The sequence below is a fragment of the Hermetia illucens genome, chromosome 3, assembly GCF_905115235.1.
Source record: "Hermetia illucens chromosome 3, iHerIll2.2.curated.20191125, whole genome shotgun sequence".
In the NCBI taxonomy this organism is placed as follows: Eukaryota; Metazoa; Arthropoda; class Insecta; order Diptera; family Stratiomyidae; genus Hermetia; species Hermetia illucens.
Genome location: NC_051851.1, coordinates 70052812 through 70077144, shown reverse-complemented (window position 1 = coordinate 70077144; position 24333 = coordinate 70052812). Strand labels below are relative to the sequence as shown.

Here is a 24333-nt window from a genome sequence, read left to right as displayed (position 1 = left end):
TCTCGGTCAAACGAAAACTAGAGCAGTTTATTTCAAGTCCTCCTTTCCAGTATGTTTTTGTTAAGTTGCACTAGTTTCCACATGTTTGACACAAGTGGTGTAGCAAGGATAGAGAATGTAACATAACTTACACACGATTCTATATGAGCATGGCAGCCTGTGTTGAACTGGGGAGCCCAGCTAAGTGCACGTATATGAATGCAGCATCGCACATGTGTATGACCGTCGGAATCCCAGATTTCTGCATTAAAACTACATAATATCGATTTTTGTGAACATACTGGAAATGCTATTATGTCACATTATTAATGCAGCCGCAGAATGACGACTATACCTGTCCGCTAGGACATCGATATAAATATTACTCCAGGGGACGGACTTAATCCCGAATTAATTCATTTTTCGTGAACGTGATTAAGGTTTCACGGTGACTTTTCATATTTTTTGGAAAAGTTGATTGTTATAAGCGTAAGAACTTGTTTCAACGAAGTAAAATGCGCACTCCAGTGTTGGTTCCAAAGCTTAGTTATTTTTGAGTTAAACGAAGCGTTTGGTTTTTGGTGAAATATAAATTTTATCATGGTTTCAGATAACCCGAGTATGAACTCCTTATGCGCTGAAGAAATATCACCATATCAGTCACAGCTGGGAATGTTTGTTGCCCATTAAAGATAATTTTGAATATGTACGTACAAGTGCGTACAAAGTAGTTAGAAAGATTTATCCTTAACTGTAACTGATGGGATTTTCTACAGATTCTTAAAATTATTCCGCAATAAATGCTTTTAATAAGCAAGCGGACATTGAAAGTATTCAAAAAACAACAAAGTAAACTAATTTTCTTTCATCATGATCGGCCGAAAGCCAAGAGCATCTATCTTTGTAAAACCAATAGCTTTAAGGAATGTGAGATTGCATAGGCAACGAACGTATGCAAAACTATTTAATTTATAAATCTATGCATGAAACTAGTTTTGTGTCTTGCCAACCCGCAATGCATGCAGCATTTCGACGCTCTAAATCTAGAGCAGCTAGATTCTTTGATTTCGTAGTGTCTTTAATTTGTCACCTGTATCTTTGGCCATCGGACAGAAGATGACTCCTCTAGGACTGCTTGACGCAAAAGGTGTTGTAGATAAATGAAAGCGCTTGAGAAGCAACTCGAGAGGTGAATACGCTACGTTCCTATAGTTTTATATGCTCAAGATATAGATACATAAGCACTTGAGTTTAAGAGTTTAGATCAAATAGCTAGACGTAGGTATACAGGAGTGTATCTGTGTCATGGTCAGTAGAAATGCACTTGAGCTGTGCTCCACTATCTTTTCTGTTCATGGTACGACTTCATAGGCTTCGATTATGCGCCACTTCGTCAGGTATCAAAATGCCTTCGTGCTTCTGGTATGCTTGGTTTTTATGTATGTATGTATGGTATGCAGTAGCATTCTGTAGTGTTGTTGCAAGCATCGAGGAGAAGTGCATTCGTCTCGTGCCTAGAAACAGCATTCTTACGTAATGCATCTATGCACTAGATATTAAGGTCAATTTCATCTGGGTATTTTGAGTGGTGCGTTGGAGTTTCTGTTCATGTGTTTAGATTGTAAAATGAGACGATAAAGAGTGCATTGAAGATGAAATAGATGTAATCTTTCCATGTCGATTTGAACTTCGATAAAGAAATTAAAGTTTGTTCAGCAGATAGTAGAGCTAGATGTAGTTTCATGTTGGATTGTTTCAACAATGTCACGAATAGGGTTGACAAGAATGGGTTCAAAGATCTTCATGGGGTAATTAGGAGATTCTGAAGGACTGCTTTACCTTTCCCATCCTCCTCAGTAGCGCGATTGAAGACTTCACTGAGCTAAAGTTTTAGGATGCAGATGTTCGCTGTCCAGAGATCAGCTACCATGTCGCCAGGGTCTGCTGCTCTCGCCGATGGTTTTCATTGCTTCCTCGGCTTTTGCATCATTGATAGGTGGAATTGCTCCAAATATTGCCTGCTGAAGCCGAGGATGGGCAAATTTCTTCCTTAAAATCTGTTCGAAACATCCCCGACAACTCTCCATCCCGAATCGTTGGTATCAGCGCTCGCTTTCTTGCTTCTCGGTTCCCATTTATCAATTAATCAGCATTTTAACGACGACAAGTTTATGATAGAGGCGTTTATTTGTACGGACCTTCAATTGGACATCGTTATTCAAAAGCCAAGTATCTCGTTTAGTAAATCGTTTACCAGGGTTGGTGACACCGAGGTTTCTATGGACCGTTTGGGGGATCCCGTTTTTGGCTTGATTTTATGTTGGTCGGTGATCACGTAAGTGAGATTACGTCTTCTGTTTTCTCGCGAAATCGCCACAATTCGCGGTAGGCCACTGCGCCCGTTTTAGCGGTAGCAAAATTGACAGGGTAGCAATCAACACCGATGTTTAGGTGTGACGGTCTCATATTTTGCTTTCAGTGATGGGGAGGAGAAAGTGAGCTTGATCACTTCGGTAGAAAAGAAAGGTAATTTAAGTTTTAATTGTAAGCGAGTGTCTGAAAGTAATTAGCACTTCAACAGCATCCCCTGCCAGTGACTGAGTTCAAGGAAATTACGATAATACAGCTGGCCGGACCGTGACGCCAGGTTTGCCGCTGCAGGTTGTTGGACGAGGGTTTGTCCGGTTTTTGGGATGTCTCTCCCGGGAGCGTGTACTGTCACGATGGTTTCCTGGTGTTGATCCGGGTTCGAGTTTCCTTCGATATCGTTGACCATCGCGTAAGAATATTCTTTTAGATCGATGTCATTAATAGACGCGCTGGTCATTGCCGTGGTAGCATGTTCAAGCAAATTCGAAATAGCAGCAATTTTTGTGGATTCATTTTGTGACGTGCTTTGTTGAATCGGTTGCTGATATACTGACGCCACTGCTTCCACGTCTTGGTCACGTGTTCGTTGCGCAGTTTGCGGTTGCTGGCTTGGAACGTCTCTTTTTATATGGTGCTTGCTTTTAGGAGTGCAGGTAAATACTTCTATCGGCGTGTACCTATAGGCAACCGTATTATCGTGTTTCGGTCGGACATAGGCAGATGTTGTGATAGGGATGAAACGAGACCATTCGTATTCTCCGAAGTCCCATTATATGGTTTCGCGCATGTGATGGCTTCGGAATTGAACCTCCAGTGGTACCAACATATACCCTCATGGCGACGATTTTTGGAGTTACGCTATGCACGAGGCCTGGAGATTTCCGTCTGGATGAAATGCTCGTTGCTCTGCGAGTCTTCTTTTGCTGAAGGAGAGGATATTTGTACGTTTGTCGTTGCTTCCGCGATGCTTGGTGTTAAAGGAAGCGCGGCGTAGACCTTGTCAGCGATGTCGTAGTTTGTAATGGCTGGCCATCGATCGTTGCCATAATCGGTTGAATAGCAGATGGTAGGCGTCTTATCCACATACTAGGCATCAATGTTTCTGGAATTGCAGTTATATGTCATCGATTCTGTAATTATGTTGTGAACTTCGGTGACATACCGCGGTGGCGGCACTGCTACGTTTTGGAAATATTGCTGATGTGGGTCTGTTATGTTATGCCACACAAGACTTGCTACTACTATTTTGAAACAAATTTTAGGCTCTTGGGGATTGAAGTCACGAAAACTTGGTACCTTGGGGCGTTTACCTAGAATTCGACAACAAAACACTTTGGGAATTACTAGGTGAAATTAATGATTGACAGCAGAAATTCAATCAAAGCCATGTTAATATATTTAGATTTGTTTATTTGAATGGAACATCGATTTTGCTTCTCGTTGTGGTGTTCACAAAGTAAGAGCCGTGAGTGGACTGTCTGTTCTACCGAGTGACTGCTCTACTCACCTCTTTAGAAACTTTTAGGAAATAGATAACTTCGGTAGAAAAGAAAGGTAATGTATTCCAGGCGAGTGTCTGCGGAGTTGTTAAAAAAATTCAAATATTGCGCCTTTTTTTCGTTGAAAACCCAGAATAAAAATAAGAAACTATTTATGAAAACACAAATCGTGGTTGGGGTAGAACTAGTGATGTATGGAAATTTCGGTTCGATCGGTTCTACCGAATTTCAGTTATCCTTTCCATCTGAAAAAATGTGGTTTCAGTAAAAAGAAAGAGAGTCGGTTTCTTGCATCGAACGGCATTAATAAACAAGAATTTTCGAATATACGAGCCATTTGTGAAACTAACTTTGACCTAGTCTTGATCGAATTCAGTAGTCTTATGTACATGCTTGTTTGATGAAAATATTTCCCTCACAGAACTTTTATGGAACATTTTCCCTTCAATACACACATTATATTCTGACAGAACCTTTGGCGTAAACCGAAACAGGTTATGATCAACTTTGCGGATGTTTCGTTGCCGCTCGTTTTAGTTACTTTCTGCATTTTAGTTTCCTCACTTCTACTGGCTGATCTGTTGACAGAGATCCTAATCACACAACACAAGCATTTTACCGACTTTGCAGGGTCCCATCTGCGATACTTTAGATTTTTTACCCTCCTCACTATCCTTTATTTCTCAAACTTGGCTCTACACATCAATGTCAGAGTCACTTACAATAGGAAACCAACCACGGAAATCAGCCAGGCTTTGTGGTGACTAAGACATGATTAACTCTCACTTCGAATCTTATTCATGACTCTGCTCCTCAGAACCATTTATGTTGAATTAGGAGACTAATGATCGCCACTTCCTAATATATAGATACATAAGTGATTTCGCTTGAGGGCATAGGTCAAATGCTGTTCGCAGTGCTACTAATTTGATCTCACCTTATAGTAACTTCTGTGCACGACCATTGAATGAAATTGGTTTGGAGGTAGTTGGTGTCAATGGTGTCTTTGCCCAAAAAAGGTTTCCAAATCATCAGCGGGTATACCGATTTAATCCGATTCTTACGTGCTATTGTTTACGCAAAGATTTTTAATTCAATTTTGTTAATATTTTTATGGCAGATAGCACGGTTAAGCGGTCGCTGCAGTACAAGCAGTATTCCCTAGCTGCCTTCTTGGATATAGAGGGAGCTTTTAACAACGTTAGTACCAACGCCATCAAGGAAGCCTTGACCGGTATTGGAGGGATATCTCACTCATTGGATTATATCCCTGCTAAGTACCAGGATAATCCAGTCGGATCTGGGAGGCAACCACTTGAACAGAGGCACTTCCCAGGGTAGCGTCATTTCACCGGTGCTCTGGTTAATAGTAATGGACAAAATTTTACGTACATTAGACAGCAGCGGGGTGAAGGCAGTGGCGTATGCCGACGACTTGGTGATATTAGTATCAGGGATGTTTCTATCCATTATGAGCGATATCATGGAAGGAGCGTTGCGAAAGGTGTGCCTGTAGGCCGCAAAATACGGACTCAGCATAAACCCAACCAAAACGCAACTGATGCTATTCACCACCAAGACAAGGACACCTGAATTCCACCTACCACGGCTGAATGAATAAAGATTAGTTCTTTCCTCTAATGTAAAGTATCTGGGTGTAATCCTGGATCCAAAGCTAAATTGGAGATTGAACATAGAATTGAGGGTTAAGAAGGCCTATATAGCTATCTATGCCTGCAAAAGAACCTTTGCAAAGAAATGGGGTCTCCGGCCGAGGATGGTTCTCTGGATGTACACCGCTGTCCGTACATCTGTACGGCTTTATTCTATAGTGGCAGGCTTTGAAGAAAAAAATACCATAGGATGAAGCTTAATAGGATTCAAAGAACCCCGTGTGCAGGTGCTACTGGGGCTTTACAGTCCTGCCCGACAGATGCTTTCATTGTAGTCCGGCTTAAGATAGTATTTAATTGGCCCTTTTTCATAAGAACCACAGATCGGTTAATTGCTTTCCTTATTTCAGCTTATTTCACTACCGCATTTGCAGAATCTTATTTCGACAAGAAAACGAAAACATTTTCTGGCTTCAGATGACTGATAACGATGTTGTCCTAATAAGATTTATTAATGCTGTTCCTAGGACAATTCGGTCGCGGCCTTTCCTATATATTAGATATAAGGAACACTTGATTATCCTAAATTTGTATTTTTTTAAGGTTTTGTGCGAAAACAAAACTTTATTAAAATTGGTTTACTGTGTGTCTGTCTGTCTCCCCGTTTGTCACACGCACTTCTCTTGGAGGCGGCTGCACCTTTTGGAATGAAATTTGACGGACGTATGCCGACTATGAAATCTCACAAATTATTTTGTGTGGAGTTTAAGGTCTTAGACCCGTGTAGAAATATAAAAAAAAAAATTTTTGATTTTTTTAGTTGATTGCGAGGCTCTTAGACTTTAAGAATGACATACCCAAGAATCAAAATATCTAAATACTTTTATTTTGAATTTTGGCGCAAACCTTTTTTGCTCGAATATTCCGGAAATTTCAAATGCGTTTTTCTCGAAACTACATTTTTCGAGTTGGCCGAAATTATTTTTTAAAAAACCATTTTTGGCCGAATTTTGACGATCATTTTGAATTTTTTAAGGTGGGCTGTTTCAGTCAAAATTTACATATTAATAATAATATAATTTAATAATTTACATACGTAAGTGAAAAATTGTAGGTGAAATTGCTGTGGTTCCGTCGCGGGACTTTTAAAAAAGAAAGGGTCTTCGAAGAAAAACAGTGTAGCTACCATTTTTTTGCATTGTTTAAAAGAAAAATATATTTGTACAGACTATTATATGTACAACTAAACCCCTTTTATCAGAATTTAATTTACTTTATTGTCCCGCTGAAAAAAATCTTACAATACGTTTATTTATCAGGCCCTTACATTGACCTAACCCCTTATGGTTCTCATACAAGCTAAGACAGGTGAAATTTTTGTTCTGAAAGGTCTCGTTTACCTTATTTGACGTCTGTTGCAAGGAAGGATGAAAAAGCACAAATTTAAAGTGAAAATCTGAAAAAAATCATATTGATTGACAAAATATCTCTCATACCTATCACTGTTCAAATTGATTTAAAAATAGTGTTACTACTTTTTTTTAGTTTTACCGGAACGGATTGCAAGAATGTCAAGCATGATATAGAGCATACAATTGGAAAGTCTAAAGGCAACTAAGTAGGTCAAAGTCAATATTATAGTAGGTCAAAGTTCTCTCTTTTGTGTGAATTTACTGCACCCTGTAGCATAGATTGCCAGTATCACATTAAAAACTCATTAAATTCATATAAACTATGACCTCCTAGCTGCAAATGATTGCTCTGAAATGAAATTTTGTCACACATGAAATGCGCGTACTTGTTCCTACCCGAAGCACTAAGTTTCTGATTTCTGACTTATTCTAAATACGTCGCGATGGCATGGAAAAGTTATGAATATTAATAAACCATTAACCATTAGAACAAGCCGGAATACCGGAAGCTCGCACTTCGGGTATAAAGGTTTTGTGTTCATCTTATCTAAGAAATTTCAACGCACATTTTTCTATCCGTATATAGCTACAAATCCAACATACTCCTTGATATTTTTCCAAACTACGAGATATACGTACATATTACAGTCGTAGATATTACGCACACCCTAAACAAACAAACTGCCTATTTCCGAATACTGTACACATATATGCACGTATATCAATTGATCGTACCCATATTTTCGAATTAATTCTTATTTCTATCTGAATTAGGCACTACCCGCAAAGTCCATTAGCATGCATATACTATATACCTGCATACACACATGTCTCGTTGGAATAATTGATATTCACATACAAATGAATGAAAACTAAAACAAAATAATCCTTTTCCACCCAATTCATAGGAACTTACTTCGTGTGGTATTGACGAATTGATATGTGATGATGACGTCATGCAGGTTGTAAAGTGCACGAAATTCACAAAAATGGTAAAGTTTTACCCCCTATAACTTTGTTAATAATAGCTGTATTTTCTTCAAACTTGACCGAATTGTGCACCATGCTCTTCGTTACACCTGTGCTAATTTTTGTACTTCTGGGATGAACATAAGGGGGGTGCCGGGTAAATTTCTAAAATGTAGAAATACACTATTATTAACTTTATTTGTGCAGATATCGGAACCGGATATATTTTGAGGCCTAGATTTCGTAGAGATACACCAATGTGATTTTTTTCAGATTTTTCGGTTGGATAGGTTCTGAGAACGAGACCTGTTACACTTTTTGATGGTCATATTTTGAGCCCTCACTCTCCTATGTTTCATCCAATTTCAAATATTGAACCAGTTTCGAAAAGTACTAATTGAGACCTTTAATTTGATACCCCACATGGCTACATTCTGTAAAAAAAAATATTGCAGCCTCTTTTCACATGTATGGGGAGCCCCCCCTTAAACTTAACACAAAATGGCGCTAATTGCTGCATGTAAAGGGAACGGCAGATCACATACTCTTGCCAATTTTCGTGACAATCGGTCCAGCCGTTTCCGAATAAATCGGCTGTGACAGACAGACAGACAGACAGACAGACAGACAGACAGACAGACGGACAGACAGACAGACAGACAGACAGACGGACAGACAGACATCGAATCGATTCTAATAAGGTTTTGTTTTACACAAAACCTTAAAAAGATACTAAGTGTTCTATTACAGCAATAGGGTATGGCGATAATCGTGGTTAAAGTAGACTAGTAAGGGAACACATAGATTGACCATAGCAAACGATTTGGGGCGCATCTACTACTATATACTTAATCGTGAAATCATATGCATTTCTGTAGTTTGGAAACTTTATTTCTGAGTCCACATTTTGGGAAAACTCGGACAAGGTTCATGTTCTACTTTCCTGAGAAAATTGATTCATGTGCATTGCTCTAATAACATTTAGAGACAACACATTTTTGTCACGAAAAAAATGAAATAATGGGCCTTAAACAAGTAACTAAACCCACGATATAAACCTTAAATTACGCTTAGAGGTAGACTTGTGAACAAATAATGGCACTTTAATGTTTCCTAAAATATACTATATGCTATGTATCTGTATCAATTATGAAAGCTCGCCCACAATATCTTTCACCCTCATTTCTCGTTTGCCTTTTGATATAATATTCAGTCAGGTATTTCTAATGGTTGGAAGCTCTATTCTTTGTGTGCACCAAGGGACCGATGTTGATAACAAAAACAACTGAACAAATATTTGATTTACTCAATTAAACTTCAGCATATGTGTAGAAATGTCGGAGAAAAGGTATATATAGGTCACCTGCGTATGTATATGCATATGTATTCACATATATCCATCTAATGCATGTTTGTATTGTCGATTAGAGAACAGTAGTTGACAAGCATGAGGGAAGGGTTTGATGGCCACAGAGTATGAATGATATACTTAAATTATTTTGAATGAACAGTTGTTATTTGGAGATAAATGTCGTGACAATATACCCTACCCTTACGAGTGAGGATATCTGGGAATAAAAGAGGAAATACATGTGGTTGCAAACATGTAAGTTTGTGTATAGTCGAATGTGCTTTACTATATATTTAGCTACCTCGAATTTTCTGCAAATTCATACGATTTGCCTGACATTCTCAGTAATCCAGTTTACCAGCTGAGCATTTATGTAAATCAATAGAAGGTGAATATTTAGAAATTAATTGGATTGATTTTCGCATTTTGAATATTCACTTAATTTCAGCTACTGCGTTTGATTAATCTTAATGACCAACTGACTAATGTCAAGGGGACACCAAGGCTGCACTAATTAGAGGATCAGATAGTAATCTCTTATCTTTTCTCATTTTCCCTTCTATCATACATGGACTCGCTTATGCATTAAGTATGCATTTAAGCTTTTCTATCTCAAAAGTTCTCATCAGGTAACGAATCAAAGTTCATATATAATAAATTATAGCTCGATTTGGTTTCCTAGGATAGCATTTTTAAGGTTTTGTTTGTAAAACAAAACCTTATTAAAATCGGTTTACTGTCTGTCTGTCTGTCTGTCTGTCTGTCTGTCTGTCTGTCCGTCACACGCATTTTTCTCGAAGACGGTTATAGCGACTGACACCAAATTTGGTAGAAAGGTGGGAACTGTGAACGCTCACGCATATAGTGAGTTACATCCTCTTACGACGAATCTAAGGGGGGGTCCCCATACATGCAAAAGGGGGGTGTAAATTTTTTTTTCATCAAATATAGTCATGTGGGGTATCAAATTAAAGGTCTCGGTTAGTACTTTTCGAAGCCGGTATTAGTTTTGACTTTTGCTGAAAAGGTGGGGAGTGCGGGGGGTTGAAAGTGGTCATTTTTTTAACGAACCCATTCTCAGGAACTACCCAACCGAAAAATCTGGAAAAAAAATCAGGGGGCTGCCACTATATGGTGCCTAGGCTCTGAAATACCCTCCATATCGATACCTGTTCAAATAAAGTTAATAATAGTATATTACTATAATTTTTAGTAATTGACAGGAAAACCCCCCTTAAGTTCACCCTAGAATCACAAAATTTTGCAGCAGTGTAGGCTACAGTATAGATCATGATCCTGCCAAATTTGGTGAAAATCGCACTATTACTAACAAAGTTATACTAGGTCAAATCTGCGCTCCTCTGCAAATTCAAGACTATGAATGTCAATATCACTTGAAAGTGGCTTTTTTCACATAATATATGCATATTTTACGTGCTACATGCTAATGGGACAAATGCACGCCCAAATCTCCTTATAAACGAAATACACAAAACCTTTCATACCTGAAGCGTCTAGCTTCCGGTTTCCCGACTTGTTTACTTTGCAAGCAAAATTTCATAGATGTACGTAAGTTAAAAAATTTGACTTTGGACTGGATATTTAGGAATATTTCCCAGCAAACAAGCACTTCTGATCTATCTCTTTCGAGATTAATAACAATTATGTTTCATTTGACTTGTTTATTTTTCAGTGTTATGCCAAGGACAACCGGTTCATGTAAAAGTAAGTCAGTCCTGAAAATCCTTCGAATGAATGACATCATAGATTCGAATTTACTCAATTTTAACAGTAAACTGACTCCATGTTTCCTCACCAGATTTTCCATAAACTGGAAATATAATCCCCAGAAGCTTGGGTATTCGTTTTCTCAGGGAAAGGAAGGCAGATGATCTATTGATTTAAGTATGCATGTAAATTAATTCCATTCTTTGTTTCTCTTTCTCAATCCGCGCATTTGAACTTTGCATTGTCTGTCCACTACCACTGCAAAACTGGTTATATAACCTGGAGTTTCGGCAGCAATTAGGCTATTGCGTTTTGAAACTAGGATTTAACCGATTCGGATAAATTTTAATGCGTTTTATTTGCATGGCAATTGATCACAGTTAGACTAACAAATCGAAAAAAATGGACGTGCAAAATAACGATTTTCCATTTTAAGGTTTGTGTAAAGTCACAAAATACTTCTATCCAAGCCCTCGTCCCTAAGCGTTCCCATACCACTTGTTTTATGCCTTGCCTCTTACCATTCCAACCGACTCTGCCGCGTCTCTTTTGATGGCTGCACTTCCCGCTCCTTCAGCCTCTCCTCTGGTGTCAAACAGGGTTTTGTTCTGGGTCCTTTGTTATTTTTATTAAAAACCTTCCCCACTCCTTACTTGTCCCTCTTTGCTCTATGCAGACAGCCTTAAGCTGTTTTCCGCTATATCGACGTTTATGAACTGCGTTTCCCTTCAATCTAACTTAGACATTCTGGTTCGTTGGTGCCCGACTAATGGTTTAGCGCTAATCGATAGAAAGTGTCATTTTATGTGCTACTCCCTACAATTCTCACCAACTTCTTTCTCTTACTCTCTTAACGGACATTCCTTATCCTGCTTAAATTCCACTCAAGACCTCGAAGTCACTTTCGACAATAAGCTCCGCTTTGACACCCTTTGTGTCCGGACAGCTAAGTGTTTAGAGCGCAAGGCTGTCGTACGGTAGGTCGCGGTTCAAATCTTGCTGGTGGCAGTGGAATTTGTATTGTGATTTGACGTCGGATACCAGTCGACTCAGCTGTGAATGAGTACCTGAGTGCGGGTAATAATCTCGGGCGAGCGCAATGCTGACCACATTGCCTCCTACAGTCTACTGTAGTGTACTGTTATGGTCTTGAATGAAGTGCTCTAACACACTTCAAGGCCCTGATCCAACATGGATTGTTGCGCCAACGATTATTATTATTATTTGACACCCATTGCCCCGAAGTCATCAATCGAGCCGTAAAATTGTCAGGCTTTAGACTTCGCTCCTCCTCTGATTTCGACTCCATCCAACCCTCCTTAAGCTCTCTTCAATTCCCTCGTGAGGAATACCCTCGAGTACAGCTCCGTGATCTGGTCACCCTCCCGTAACTGTGATTGTTTCGTCCTTGGAAATGTGCGACGTAAATTTATCGGTTCCCTCTTGTTTAAGAAAAGCTTCCCTCGTGTGGACTACCCCTCCTGCCTGCGCTTTCTGAACCTTCCCTTCCTACAATAGCGTAGATTCTATCTGGATCTATGCACATTTTTTAAACTTTCCTCGGGTCTTATGGATTGCTCCGCCGCTAACGACATCACCAGTCGCCCTGCGTCTTATAATAAACGTAACGCAAACATTTTCAACGTGCCTTTCGCAGAGATCGAAGTCTACTTCCATTCCCCGATTCATAGGCTTTGCCGAAATTACAAAGCAAAACAGCTTGGTCTTTTTAACTTCTCTACTTTAAGTAGAGGGATAGGACTATTGCTTTCTCATCCTCCTGAGAACAATAAGTAATTGGAGTTTATTTTATTAGTTGTCCGTTAAGGGGGTCATCCCATGTGTCGGATCCGAGGAATCAATTTTTGTTCATCAATTGTATCTAGATATAGTGTAGAATATATGGGAAAAGTGATTTTTTGATATTCGGAGTCGTTCGGAAATTATAGTGTTAAATACGTAATAAGTCACATGCCAGATTTATGTCGATCGCCGTAATAAAGCGCGTATTTATTGGTTCGAATGACGTTCGAATGCCTTCACTAAAAGGACAATAATTAAAGCCACGGCTGTATATGTGTTTCTTGAAGAAACCTAAGGGTTATGGACTAGGTATAGCATATTAATAGTCAGTTAAGATTTTATGGCTAAAAATCGCATTCTACTTTTTAAATGCGCTTTTCTCGGAACTGGATATTGAAAATCGGCTGCCACCATAGCCGAAAGTCTATCCAACGAAATTCTTTGAAATTTCCAGGACTTATTCAAAACATATTTCTGCGGTCCCCAAACTAGGATAAATGCGATTCATTCAGGAGTTTTTTTTCATTGAAGAAGCCGTAAAAAACACCAAAATTCATAGAAAAAAGTTTAACACGGCACCCAAAATTTACCTTTTAACATTTTTTAGTAACCCTAGTTTGCGGACTGTAGACAAGTCTGTACGTTAAAATGCCGTTTACCTTTTTCTTTCTTTAATATGATTGCAGCGCCCTCTAGCGTGGCAGCAGAAAAACACCTTTTTTTGGAGATGGGTGTATAAATTGCTCTGTATTTCAATAACGAACTATGCAATCAGGCTGGAGAAATTACTATGCACCCCCAAGATATTAGGAAATCTATAGTGAAAAATTCGTATTTGTATCTTTATCTAGTTCTTCACAAAAAATTTCTAAAAAGAGCCAAAAAAACGGCTTTCACACGGCATGATCCCCTTAATTTGCTACTGCAAAAATTACATCGGTTGGCGTGAACCTCGAGATGAGTTAGCATCCTTCTTCTTCTTTCTCGCAAAAGTGATGATGTTGGACTTTTCGAGCTAATAGGTAATCTAAGATAGTCACATTTGTCAGCGAAAGATTTTGCCCCTATCTTTAGACTTGTAATTGCTTCGTCTCTGGTTTTGGCGGCTGAAATGATAATGAAGTCGTTGGTGTCATATTGCCAGTTGCCATGGAATTGCCACTGACTCGACCATCTGAATGAGGCGATCTTGGTATCATGGAACGATAAACTCGTTAAGGGTCAATGATGGGACCAGTATTAGCCTTTGGCGTCATGACATTCGAGTCTTAGTCAAAGATTCACGTTGCCGTGAATCCGAAGAAACATTCTCAGACTTCCAACCGGACATGGTCCCCTTAAATATTAGGATCTTCAGAAGGGGTATTGTAGATGCATGAAATACTTTTCGGAAACAATTTTTAAGCTACTCGTGTGCCATTAGTGATATTCTTATATAGCTCACATTAAGGCTACTGATATCAGAGAACTGTAGCTTAGAATCAGTATATCGGAAGGTTTAACTTTAGATTACATTGATGTGAAGGGGAACTCTACAAAACCTAATTGCATAAGTATGTATATATGATAAAAATAAAAAGTTGAAAATTCACACGATTGATGCGCAAGAACAGATAGTCATCGCTGCGTGCGAAAGAATATTCGTTCTTTTATAATATTCAAATGAATGCATAGAAGTACAATTAGCACGAATTATCATGTAAAAATAACCTCTAACACAAAGTTAATTGATTTTGTCTTATTATGCGCTCGTTTACCAGTACACACTGCTATATATAAACTTTATATAATAACATTTAATAAATTGTAGTCACGTTTACGAACAACGGCAACAATTAAATTACATACTTATTTTTATTGTAGCATTGAATGTACGAGTAGTGGCATCGTAAAAACTCACCTGTAAAAATAAAAAAAAAAACAATTGTTAGCGTTACATCATATTACAATTGAAATTAAAATTAGTTTATTGTTCTTTGATTTGATATTAGACTATTCCGATGATTACTAAATCAATTTTAATTTGAAAGGTCGATATTTTGAATGAGATATTCTGCTACTTGCACGTACAAGCGCACATGTATGAAGAAGAGATAAGTATGCATGTAGAATGGAAAATATATACAAAATATATACACGTATATGGAAGTATATCAAAGAGCAAGCACTAGAGTGCCAATAAACCTTATCTAAGGCTAACACTTTGTTTAGCAAACTATAGAGTACTCTTGTGGGGTTGGCTCTGTGGTGATAGAGGCTTTTTTCAAAATTTTCATAATAGAAGCCTTTGTTAACATATTTTCCAAGTGTTTTCCTTCACATGTGACACATTTTCGCTTCGCCGCTCAGTATGGGATTATGTAATCTTGAAGATAGGGTGGTAGCAAATCAACGGGTGTTTAGTTGCTTGTACTTTTGGCTTGGGGTAGGTAAAATGTTAGGGCGTTGAATTTGTCTCAGTAGTGCTGAAATGCGTGCTTGCCCTTATGCTAATAATTGACTATAGCAGTTTCATCCTAAAGACATGAAGCGACCCTTAGCATACAACGGCAAAATTGTCCAAGCGATGGTGTGTGAATCATAAAGTGGCATTGAGAAGTTGTGTGTAACCCACAGTTGGTAGATGACGACCTACATACTTTGGATTCCATAGTGAACATACACTTCGAAGACATGATTCAATTTAATTACTTGAATGTTGGTTGTTTTCCTTTAACGAAGGGACGTAATCGTAGACACACTATGGTATGGACTACTTTTGATTCTACATTGAGTTTTACTCTGATATTCCCTCACGCCCAGCCTAAACTAAATATAAACATAGATAGTTGAAAACAATGATAAAGCCATTGTTACAGTCGTGATTTCCTTTTAGAAAGAGGCCAACTGGATGTACTTATTCCGACAAGAATTCACCCAGCCGTCTAAAAGTTTACGTTTTTTATGAAAGGGGTGGAAGGAGATTCATTCTTGTAGCTAGAAAACTACTCTATACAGACCGTATAGCAACGAAACACTTTCTGAAGAAGCACTCTGGCTTCTTCATTTTTGCCTTTCCTTCTTTTCTGTTTCTGTCATATTTTTCATTGTGCACTTGTTCTAGTTTCTCCACTTTAGCGAAATATTTTTTTTCTATTTCCTTTCTGGGAGAGTATGGAATCTACAGAGACAAAATTCTTAAAACAGTCTAGTGTGGACCTAGTTTTTAATTGTGTGTTGGTATATGCTTGGAAAAAAGCGAGGAAGGCGTTGAATTTTATGTATTTTAATTTACAAGTGTGTTATTATTTTGAAATTTTTTCTCGCCCTATTTTACGAAATGCTTCGAAATTTAAGAAAGTTTACATTTCTATACAGGTTTGATTTCGATTCTATAGAAATATGTATTGACAAAATATTCATATTTAATAAAGACAGAATATAAAATAATCCCAAGCCCCTTTGGGAGGGCAGCAGGAAGGCTCATTTAATTCAGGTAGCTACGTACCACCTAGGCTGGACACAGCCCCTCTATTTATTCCAGAAGCGGAGAAGTGCTCCTCAAAAGTCGACTATTTGTGATTTGGCTACATAGCTAAGATCGGCCACTTATCGCATGACGGATGAAAATCTACTTTGTAAACCTTAAATTGGAAATGTTTCCCCTCACCCTATTACCATTTCCAAAAAATGGGCCGACTATTCTTTTATTTTAAGACCAATATAATCCAAAGTCAGTCTTCGACTTTCAGAAGTCTTCATCTCCATTTGTCACAAACGTGCAGCCGCATTTTCCAACTCGTGAAATAGAACACTGTGCGGCTTGCATTGTGTACTGAGTCTTCCAACCTGTTCCGTGATTTTCTAGGTTGTCATCTCCCCCCCTCCTTTGTTTTGATTAGAAGTCTGGAAATTCTTTTGTTATCCATTTACGTTATATGACCTATTCAGCAAAGTAGTAGTAGGTTTATGGCATGGTTCCCTGTTGTACCTCACTTGGCTAAAATCCTTCAGGGAACTCAAAAATCAGCAGGATCTCTTTGGGTCACTTTTGGCCGTGCCATAAAAGGTAATGAGCTACGTTTAGGAATGCGTCATAAAAAAGCTCATTTTGGAAGGATTATCTCTTTAAAACCTGATATCAAACTTGGAGGGATTTACACCTTCAATTCCGGGTTCGAATTGTTAAAGAAGTTTTACCAGAATGAAGTGGGAAATTAGTTTTTGCGAACCGGGCTTTTCAAAAATCAAAGATAGTGTATTTTTCAATCACTTGCGCGAATTGCCAATTTTTGAAATAAAATGGGAGACTTTTAACAGGCAAATGCAACGGCAATTCCACATATTTCAAAGAATTTTAATATATAATAATTAATTACTCGGATAATCAGGTATGTAGAAGAGGTTAGATTTAGAAACTGGAAGTGTCACAAGTGGGACATTCTAGAAAGTGATCGCTGTAGGTACTAATGGAAAGACTACGTTATATGCTGGTGTTGATAAAAGTCACTTCGTCGTCATATAGTCATCTCGTCTGGATTATGTTCATCACATCTCCTGATGAAAGACTCGCCCAGGAGGGGAGTGGACAAGCTTTTAAGTTATTGCTTGGGGTATCAGATAATCGAATTCAAAGAAGATTTTTTTAATTCAAGGGAACATGTTGTGTCAATAGCGCAGGACCATTCAGCACTGTCACCGCTCTAGAAAAAAGCTCGGCTTATTTTGTTTCGTAGATAAACACGCAGGCAGGCGAGTTTCTAAATCTGAGTTCTTGAGTGTATCATTATTTCTGGTTTTTTATTAGCAGGGTGCTCAAGAGGGTTTCTCATGACGCATGCATATAATGTCTTGACATATAGATATGCCTAGTCAGTAAGAAGGTCCACCATGGAAAGACACAAGTTCTCAGATCTTTTAAGAATGATTCAACGCTTACTGAGGAAGACCGACAACTGCACTCAGTTGATGATGGATGAAACTATTTAGCGGTAAAGTGCCAATCTTTTTGAATGGACCTCTTCTATGTTGACAAATAGGCCAATTTTTTTGTGGAGTTGAGGTCGCATTTGAGCCTACGACCTCGTTATGTGTTTTGATTCCAATATTCGTCCATAAAGCGTTTAGTCAAAAAGGCGTTTCAATTTCTTCACTTATTTATGTAAGGCTACCGTTTAGATAAAATAGCGAAACGGAAGTTCTTTTAGAGAATTCGGCATCCCTCGAACGTTGTTGTGTTTTTTTTACGTGTATATAAAAAAAATTACTGTTTGATTTTGATTGGTGGGGGTGTCATGCTTTTTTCGAGGTGATGCCGTTGAACCGATCACAGTTGACAGAGATTGCTAGCACGGCATATTTTTGTTTTTTTCGGGGTAATGGATGACGCAGAGGGTTTTTGATTCCAGTCAGATTTAATGCAACGTTTGGCGCAATTAGTTTGTTGAAGATTGAGCCCTTAGCCTTTTATGGGAATATGTTAAGGTTTAATCGAAGTAAAAACCTAACAACGAAACATAGCCACATTTCTTTCAACTCTACGAGATTCTAAGATCCAAGGAAGGAATAAACTGCTATTACAGCGAGCTATACAATGTATTTATATTTGGGATATGAGGGATCCTAAGTCCACATCCGTTTGATGTTAGGCCGGAATGAAGAATAACTTATTCTCACGTTTTATGGTCCACAGACCCCTCGTTTAGAACATAGCACTGAAGTATACAAGAAGACTAACGATTTCGTCCAGGGCAGAGGCAACTCATCAAACCCTGCCTTACCTCTGTCCTGGGATCAGCGTGACCGAAAGTGGCAATAGGTGCTCCTTTATATAATCGAAAAAACATGATCGTGTCCGGATGGCTCAAGTGGTTAGAGCACTGGGCTGTCGTAGCGGAAGGTCGCGATTCAAATCTCACTGGAGGCAGAGGGATTTGTTGTCATGGCTGAATGTTGGATGCCAGTCGATTCAGCTGTGAATGAGTTCCTCAGTCAAATCAGGGTAATAAACTCGGTCGAGCGCAATGCTGCCCACATTGCCTCCTACAGCGTATTGTAGTGTACCGTTATGATCTTGAATGAAATGCTCTAATACATTTCAAGGCCCTGATCCAATATGGATTGTTGCGCAACGATTATTAAAAATACAACCAGGGTGTGAATTGTATCCAAGTTCAAACCCCCAATAGTTTGAGCCTAAGCTGGGCCAAAGCTAGATTTTTGTTTGGGATTTGAGGGATCAAGTGGATGCCCCGGAAGAAACCGTTAATCTTTCTTTTTGTATGCTTGAGTGCTATGCCCCAAACGAGGAATGCGTGGACCATAAAACGTGAGAGTAAGTTGCTTTCCATTTGGTCTGGTCCAACAATAAGTGGATGTGGAATACAATCGTAAATATCGTAATTATAATTAATTGATGTGCCCTTCTGGGAATTAGTTAAAGGAAAACTCTACACTAACAAGTCTACTCCGAGATTCATGTAATGACATCCATTTCAGTGCCTAATTTTCAATTATGTTACTATGATATATCTATGAGAAATCAATCGCAATTGCAAAACATCCGAAAACCCACAACAAATCACATAATCTTTCATCATTTTTAAATGTTGCATAAAATGTCGGCATTTAGACGAAATCTATGAAGATTTCACATGCTGTGTTTAAAAAAAATTAAAAAATCATCAAAAAAATCACAAAATCAACGGTTTATTCCAGTTCGCTCTCCTATTGCTTGTTCGGCCATTCACTCTATCCAATGCACAAAAATCCGAATTGAATCTTCGTGTCAAGGTTTCAGATGTATTTCGAAATGATCAGATAAAAATTATCAAAATCATCGGCAATCGACCGCAGGTTGCTAGTGATTAAGTGCAAGATGGGCAACGTAAAATGTGAAAACTGAAGTGCGGCGCTAGGAACGTTACACACTAATCGACTTTGGGTAAATCGCGTGGCGTTTCATGATTAATTTGACCCAAAAATCTTTCCAAATTGTGAACTTCTCTATCGTTGGAGCATCAGATTACTCTCCTATACTGTGTATCTTTTGTTGTGAAAAACAGTCCAAAACATGGTTAGAAGAGCAAAACTCTTATGCAATCAGACACTGGACCGTACACTGGCACGGTTATGTTATCTAAATCCAACTGGCTTTTGGAAATACATTTTCATTCCATTGAAACTTACATTATTGTGATTTTTTCTAAATACTTCAATCAACAGAAAAACTCATACATATGCAGCTTAAATGCCTCACTTGATGCTGGTTTGGCTTGAAAAAACAGATAAATTGCTGCAAATTACCGCAGTTGATGAACAAAAAAGATTACAAACGATTATTGCATGGAAGCCAATAGTACTGATGTAGATACAGATACTAATATCTATATTTTATGGGGAAAATGAGAAAAATCATGTATAGAACGAACTGTCCGTGCACATATGATCATATACGAGAGGGCGATAATGGCTTGTATGCATATTTGAACACGATAGTGCTTTAGTGATGCAACAGCTACGGGAAATCAAGGAAAAATTGTCATTATATAAATCCATGTAGCGTAGTTTTCATAGGTTTTCATCTGATGTTTGTCAACAACTTCATCAAACCGGAAAATTGCTTTGGGTTATTTAGGCTATGCGCGATAACTGACAGAATTTTCTGCTGCTCGGAAATTCAGCATTATCATTATCCATTATCAGACCGTAGTTGAATTAAAAATAATTTATTTTCTCCATATGGTGGCTTTCACGTTGCTGGAGATACAGGAATTACTATCTATATATTGATTATTGTCTAGGTTCTGCTTTATTTGCTTATGTAAAATAGTATCCATAATACCTTTTTGCTATGATATATTTTATGACTAGTGGCTGTAATGTGGCAAAATTAATTTTCAATAGAAACTCTGTTGTTGGAGGTTTTTAGGTATTCATGCAACCTTATAAGGAGATAAGGAGAAATAGGCTTCTCCCAAAATAACATGAAGCAACGTCGCATTTACAACGAACCACAGTTATAAGATGAAAAAGATTGGAGTGAACTGGACATATCGATCGGCTGCAATTCCCTGAAAACAAGAGGGTGGAAGTAGACGTATTTTAAGAAAGTCACAAAAGACTCGAACGGCTGGTTCCAGGGTCGAAACTTGTAGAACAGCACCATAATGGGAAAGGTCCACTGTGCCCTTAATTACAAGTGTTGGTTTTGTGGATATGTAATAATATTTGAATGTACAGGGTGCGGCAGCATAACTTCCTTTTTTAAAATGCGCGCCACTCAGTTAGTTGATGTCATAGCGGAGCGCTAGTGGTCTCGTTCAAGAGGGGATAATGTAAAGTTTTGTCCCGACACGGTTCAGTCGCCATCATGCGTTGGAATAGTGAGAATCGTGCCTTTGCCGTTGAGGTTTACTTTTCAAGCGGATGTTCGGTTATTGCAACACATTTGCATTTCGGAATCGCTTTAATTTAGCCCCGTTGGTTCCGGTCCCAGACCGCAAATCAATTGTTACATGGGTCACTACATTCAGACAAACAGCAAGTGCGACAAAAGGAAGAACTGGAGTCCCTCGGCCCGTTAGATCACCTGAGAACATTGAAGCAGTGAGAGCGTCAATGTTGCGATCGCCACGGCGTTCTACGCGCAAACACGCATCTGCCCTTGGACTATCTGATCGTTCTGTGAGAAGAATTCTTCGTGATGATCTTCATTTTCATCCCTATAAGATGGCGATAGTGCAGGAACTTTCAGAACGCCTTATCTCAATTAGAGGCGATTTGGAATGGCCGGCACGCTCTCCCGATCTGTCCTCTTGTGATTTTTTTCTATGGGGTTTTTGAAATCCCGTGTTTATGTGAACCGTCCAAGAACCCTACAAGATTTGAAGACCAACATCCAAGAAGAAATTGCCATCATAACACCTGCTATGCTAACAAGAGTCATGACAAACGCCAGAAATCGGTTTACGCAATGTATGGAGAATGGGGGACGCCACCTAACAGATTTGATCTTCAAAACAATGTAAATAAAAACTTTACACATGTACCTACATTATAAAAAATAAATAAATATTTTCCGATGCATACAATAGTTTTTATTGAGTTTTGAAAAAAGGAAGTTATGCTGCCGCACCCTGTACTATGGTTAAATTAACACATATGTCGTAGTGTACATGCACTAAGTATATCCGACATTCAATTCGTTGTGATGTCGACATTTTATCTCGTAGCGATCAGTAATTTGACGCGATAGCGCCCTTTTTGACCTACTGTAGCTTTGTTAATAATGATAGGAATTTCATCAAACTTTCCAGTATGGTGACCTATATTACACCTATTAAACCAATATTACCGCAAAGTTTTATGGTTCTAGGATCAATTTAAGCATGGTTACTAGCCAGTATAAAAAAATATAATAACAACATATACCCTTATTCACTTCATTTGTGCAGATATGTGACAGAGAGTGTTTTGAGGTCTAGATGTCATGTACAGGGACCACCATACTTTTTTTTCTTATTCGAGAAGAAAGAGAAAAGCGCGTGTGACAGATACATAGACAGCCAGTGAACCAATTTAAGAGTTTGCGCAAACAAAACCAATTAATACAATAGTGAAAAAACAAAAATGTAGCTACTGGATAGCGTATTCATATATACAGGATGCCACGCCAAATTCCAGAAAAAAGTAAATTCGAAATTCCTTCTGTAGGAGGAATCGCAATAATTGAAACTGTTCGCGATGGGCTCTCAACGAGTTTATTTCTGTTCTGAAGAATGTAAGGAATTCGTGGATGGATACTGTGTCGTTGGAAATCCGTATATTTTCTAGCAGGATGATGTGCCTGCCAACACGAACCATTAGTGCAAAGTTGGTTGTCAGAGAATGTAACATATTTTGGTCGAAAGAATTCTACCCTACCGGATTTAAATACTTTGGACTTTTGTTTGAAGCGTAGTTGAAGAAGTCAGCAACAAATGTACACATTAGAAAGTCGGCTCATTGAAGCCTAACTCCTCCTAAATAATTTCCTTTCTACCAAAATTACGGGACCAAGTAACAAGAAACCCACGTAAAAAAAAAAATATTTGACCAAATAAGAATGTCAATATAAAAAGCTTTTAACAAAAAATGCGGTTGAAAAGGGATCATAATACTTGACCAAAACTATTTATTCGTTGTTTGTTTCCCGTTCACTCCTTTATGGGCATGACATTGTCATGCTTATTTATGTTTAGTTCAATTTCACTATCATTACACATAATGTGTGCAAGCAATTAGCTTACAGGAGCGGAGAGACCACAAAGATGAACACAATTGATGTCGATCAGGATATGAACCCAGAGCAACGAGATCGCGATGCGATGCGATGCGCCCTACTCACTCAACTATCGCGCTTTTTATTGGGTGGATCTGTGTACATTGTATATACACGAGGGTTTTTGTTATTGTCTCAGTTCCTAGTTTATCCAGTAACTAAGAATGATCGATCATTCGACCGCGACCGTGGGAATCTTAATTTACATACCACACCAATTTACGCCACAAAGCCAGGACCAACGAAAAGAACCATTCGAATAGTCCATGCAATGAAGACTTAAGGGTCACATAAATATACTATAAAACTATAAATTGACTGCTCCCTTTGTGACTGCCAAGTCCTAGCTATGGCCAGGCTGCGGACACTAGGTTATCAATCTTTGAGGATCTCACAGATCTTACTGATTTGGGTCCGTTAGATACTGCGTCCCTTGCAACAATAGTAACAGCCTTAAGAGTTTGTCGTATCAAAATCGCCTACCATAGCGCTAATTAGACTCCTTGAAACGGCCATTGAAAGAGCCTTGTCATTGTGTTCAAAGTCCTTACTACATTTGAATACGATTGGCTAACGATTCATCTTGAACTAATTATTTTTTTCCTGGAAGTAAGAATTGATTCGTTAATTCCTTTGACAAAATTGGAAATTGAAATTAGGATACAGCTTTTTCTCTGAATATCAGTAGGTTAACTTTTAATAAACTTGGTTCCAGCCCTTGGTGTCTGATTCTTTTCGACTGAAATGATATTGCACTAGATCAGGAGCGGAGTCAAATCAAACAATACTAATATGATTTCATCTGGGTTCCTAGCTAATTGACTATAGAACAGGAGTAGATAGTCTTTTGCCTTAGAAATTTCTAATGTGTTAGGCATCCGCGTTTGCATTAAAATGAGCCCCCCTTTAACTTAGCCAAGAATTTCAAGAATGTGAGTGCATGGATCAACGGACTTGTTGACAAGCAAGAATAAAAGAATAGCAGATTTGTTTAGGACATTCTACCAGGAGTGATCCTGAATTTTTAGGAGTGAATGATGAATGCCATGATCGAGGCATGAAAAATCAACGATGGATTGTATTTTCATTCGATGTTTCTCTTGCCTTAGGAGTTGAGGGGACGTGGCTTATCCCACCATATATAGATATATATATATATAAAGATAGAACTTGAGTTCTAGCGATTCTACACGATTAACTTTTGTCACTTTTTAGGTTTCTAGAATAGCATTGCCCTTGTGGTCGCATTCAGTCCATCCGGATGGTCACTTTAGCCATTTCTAAAGTTTCATTGCCATTGCACACTATA

General features: G+C 38.5%; 1 protein-coding gene across 23 annotated transcripts in view; it reads right to left on the bottom strand.

Annotated features, from left to right (window-relative positions):
• The window catches only part of LOC119651965 (RNA-binding protein Nova-1), a 278014-nt gene that overhangs the window by 58953 nt on the left and 194728 nt on the right, over nucleotides 1-24333 (bottom strand). The window contains exon 3 of one of the 23 annotated variants that reach the window (XM_038055845.1): nucleotides 14573-14624. The exons of the other annotated variants lie outside the window; for them this stretch is intronic. Coding sequence (XP_037911773.1) covers nucleotides 14573-14624 — 52 coding nt within the window. The remainder of the gene's footprint in view (nucleotides 1-14572; nucleotides 14625-24333) is intronic. 23 annotated transcript variants of the gene reach the window in all.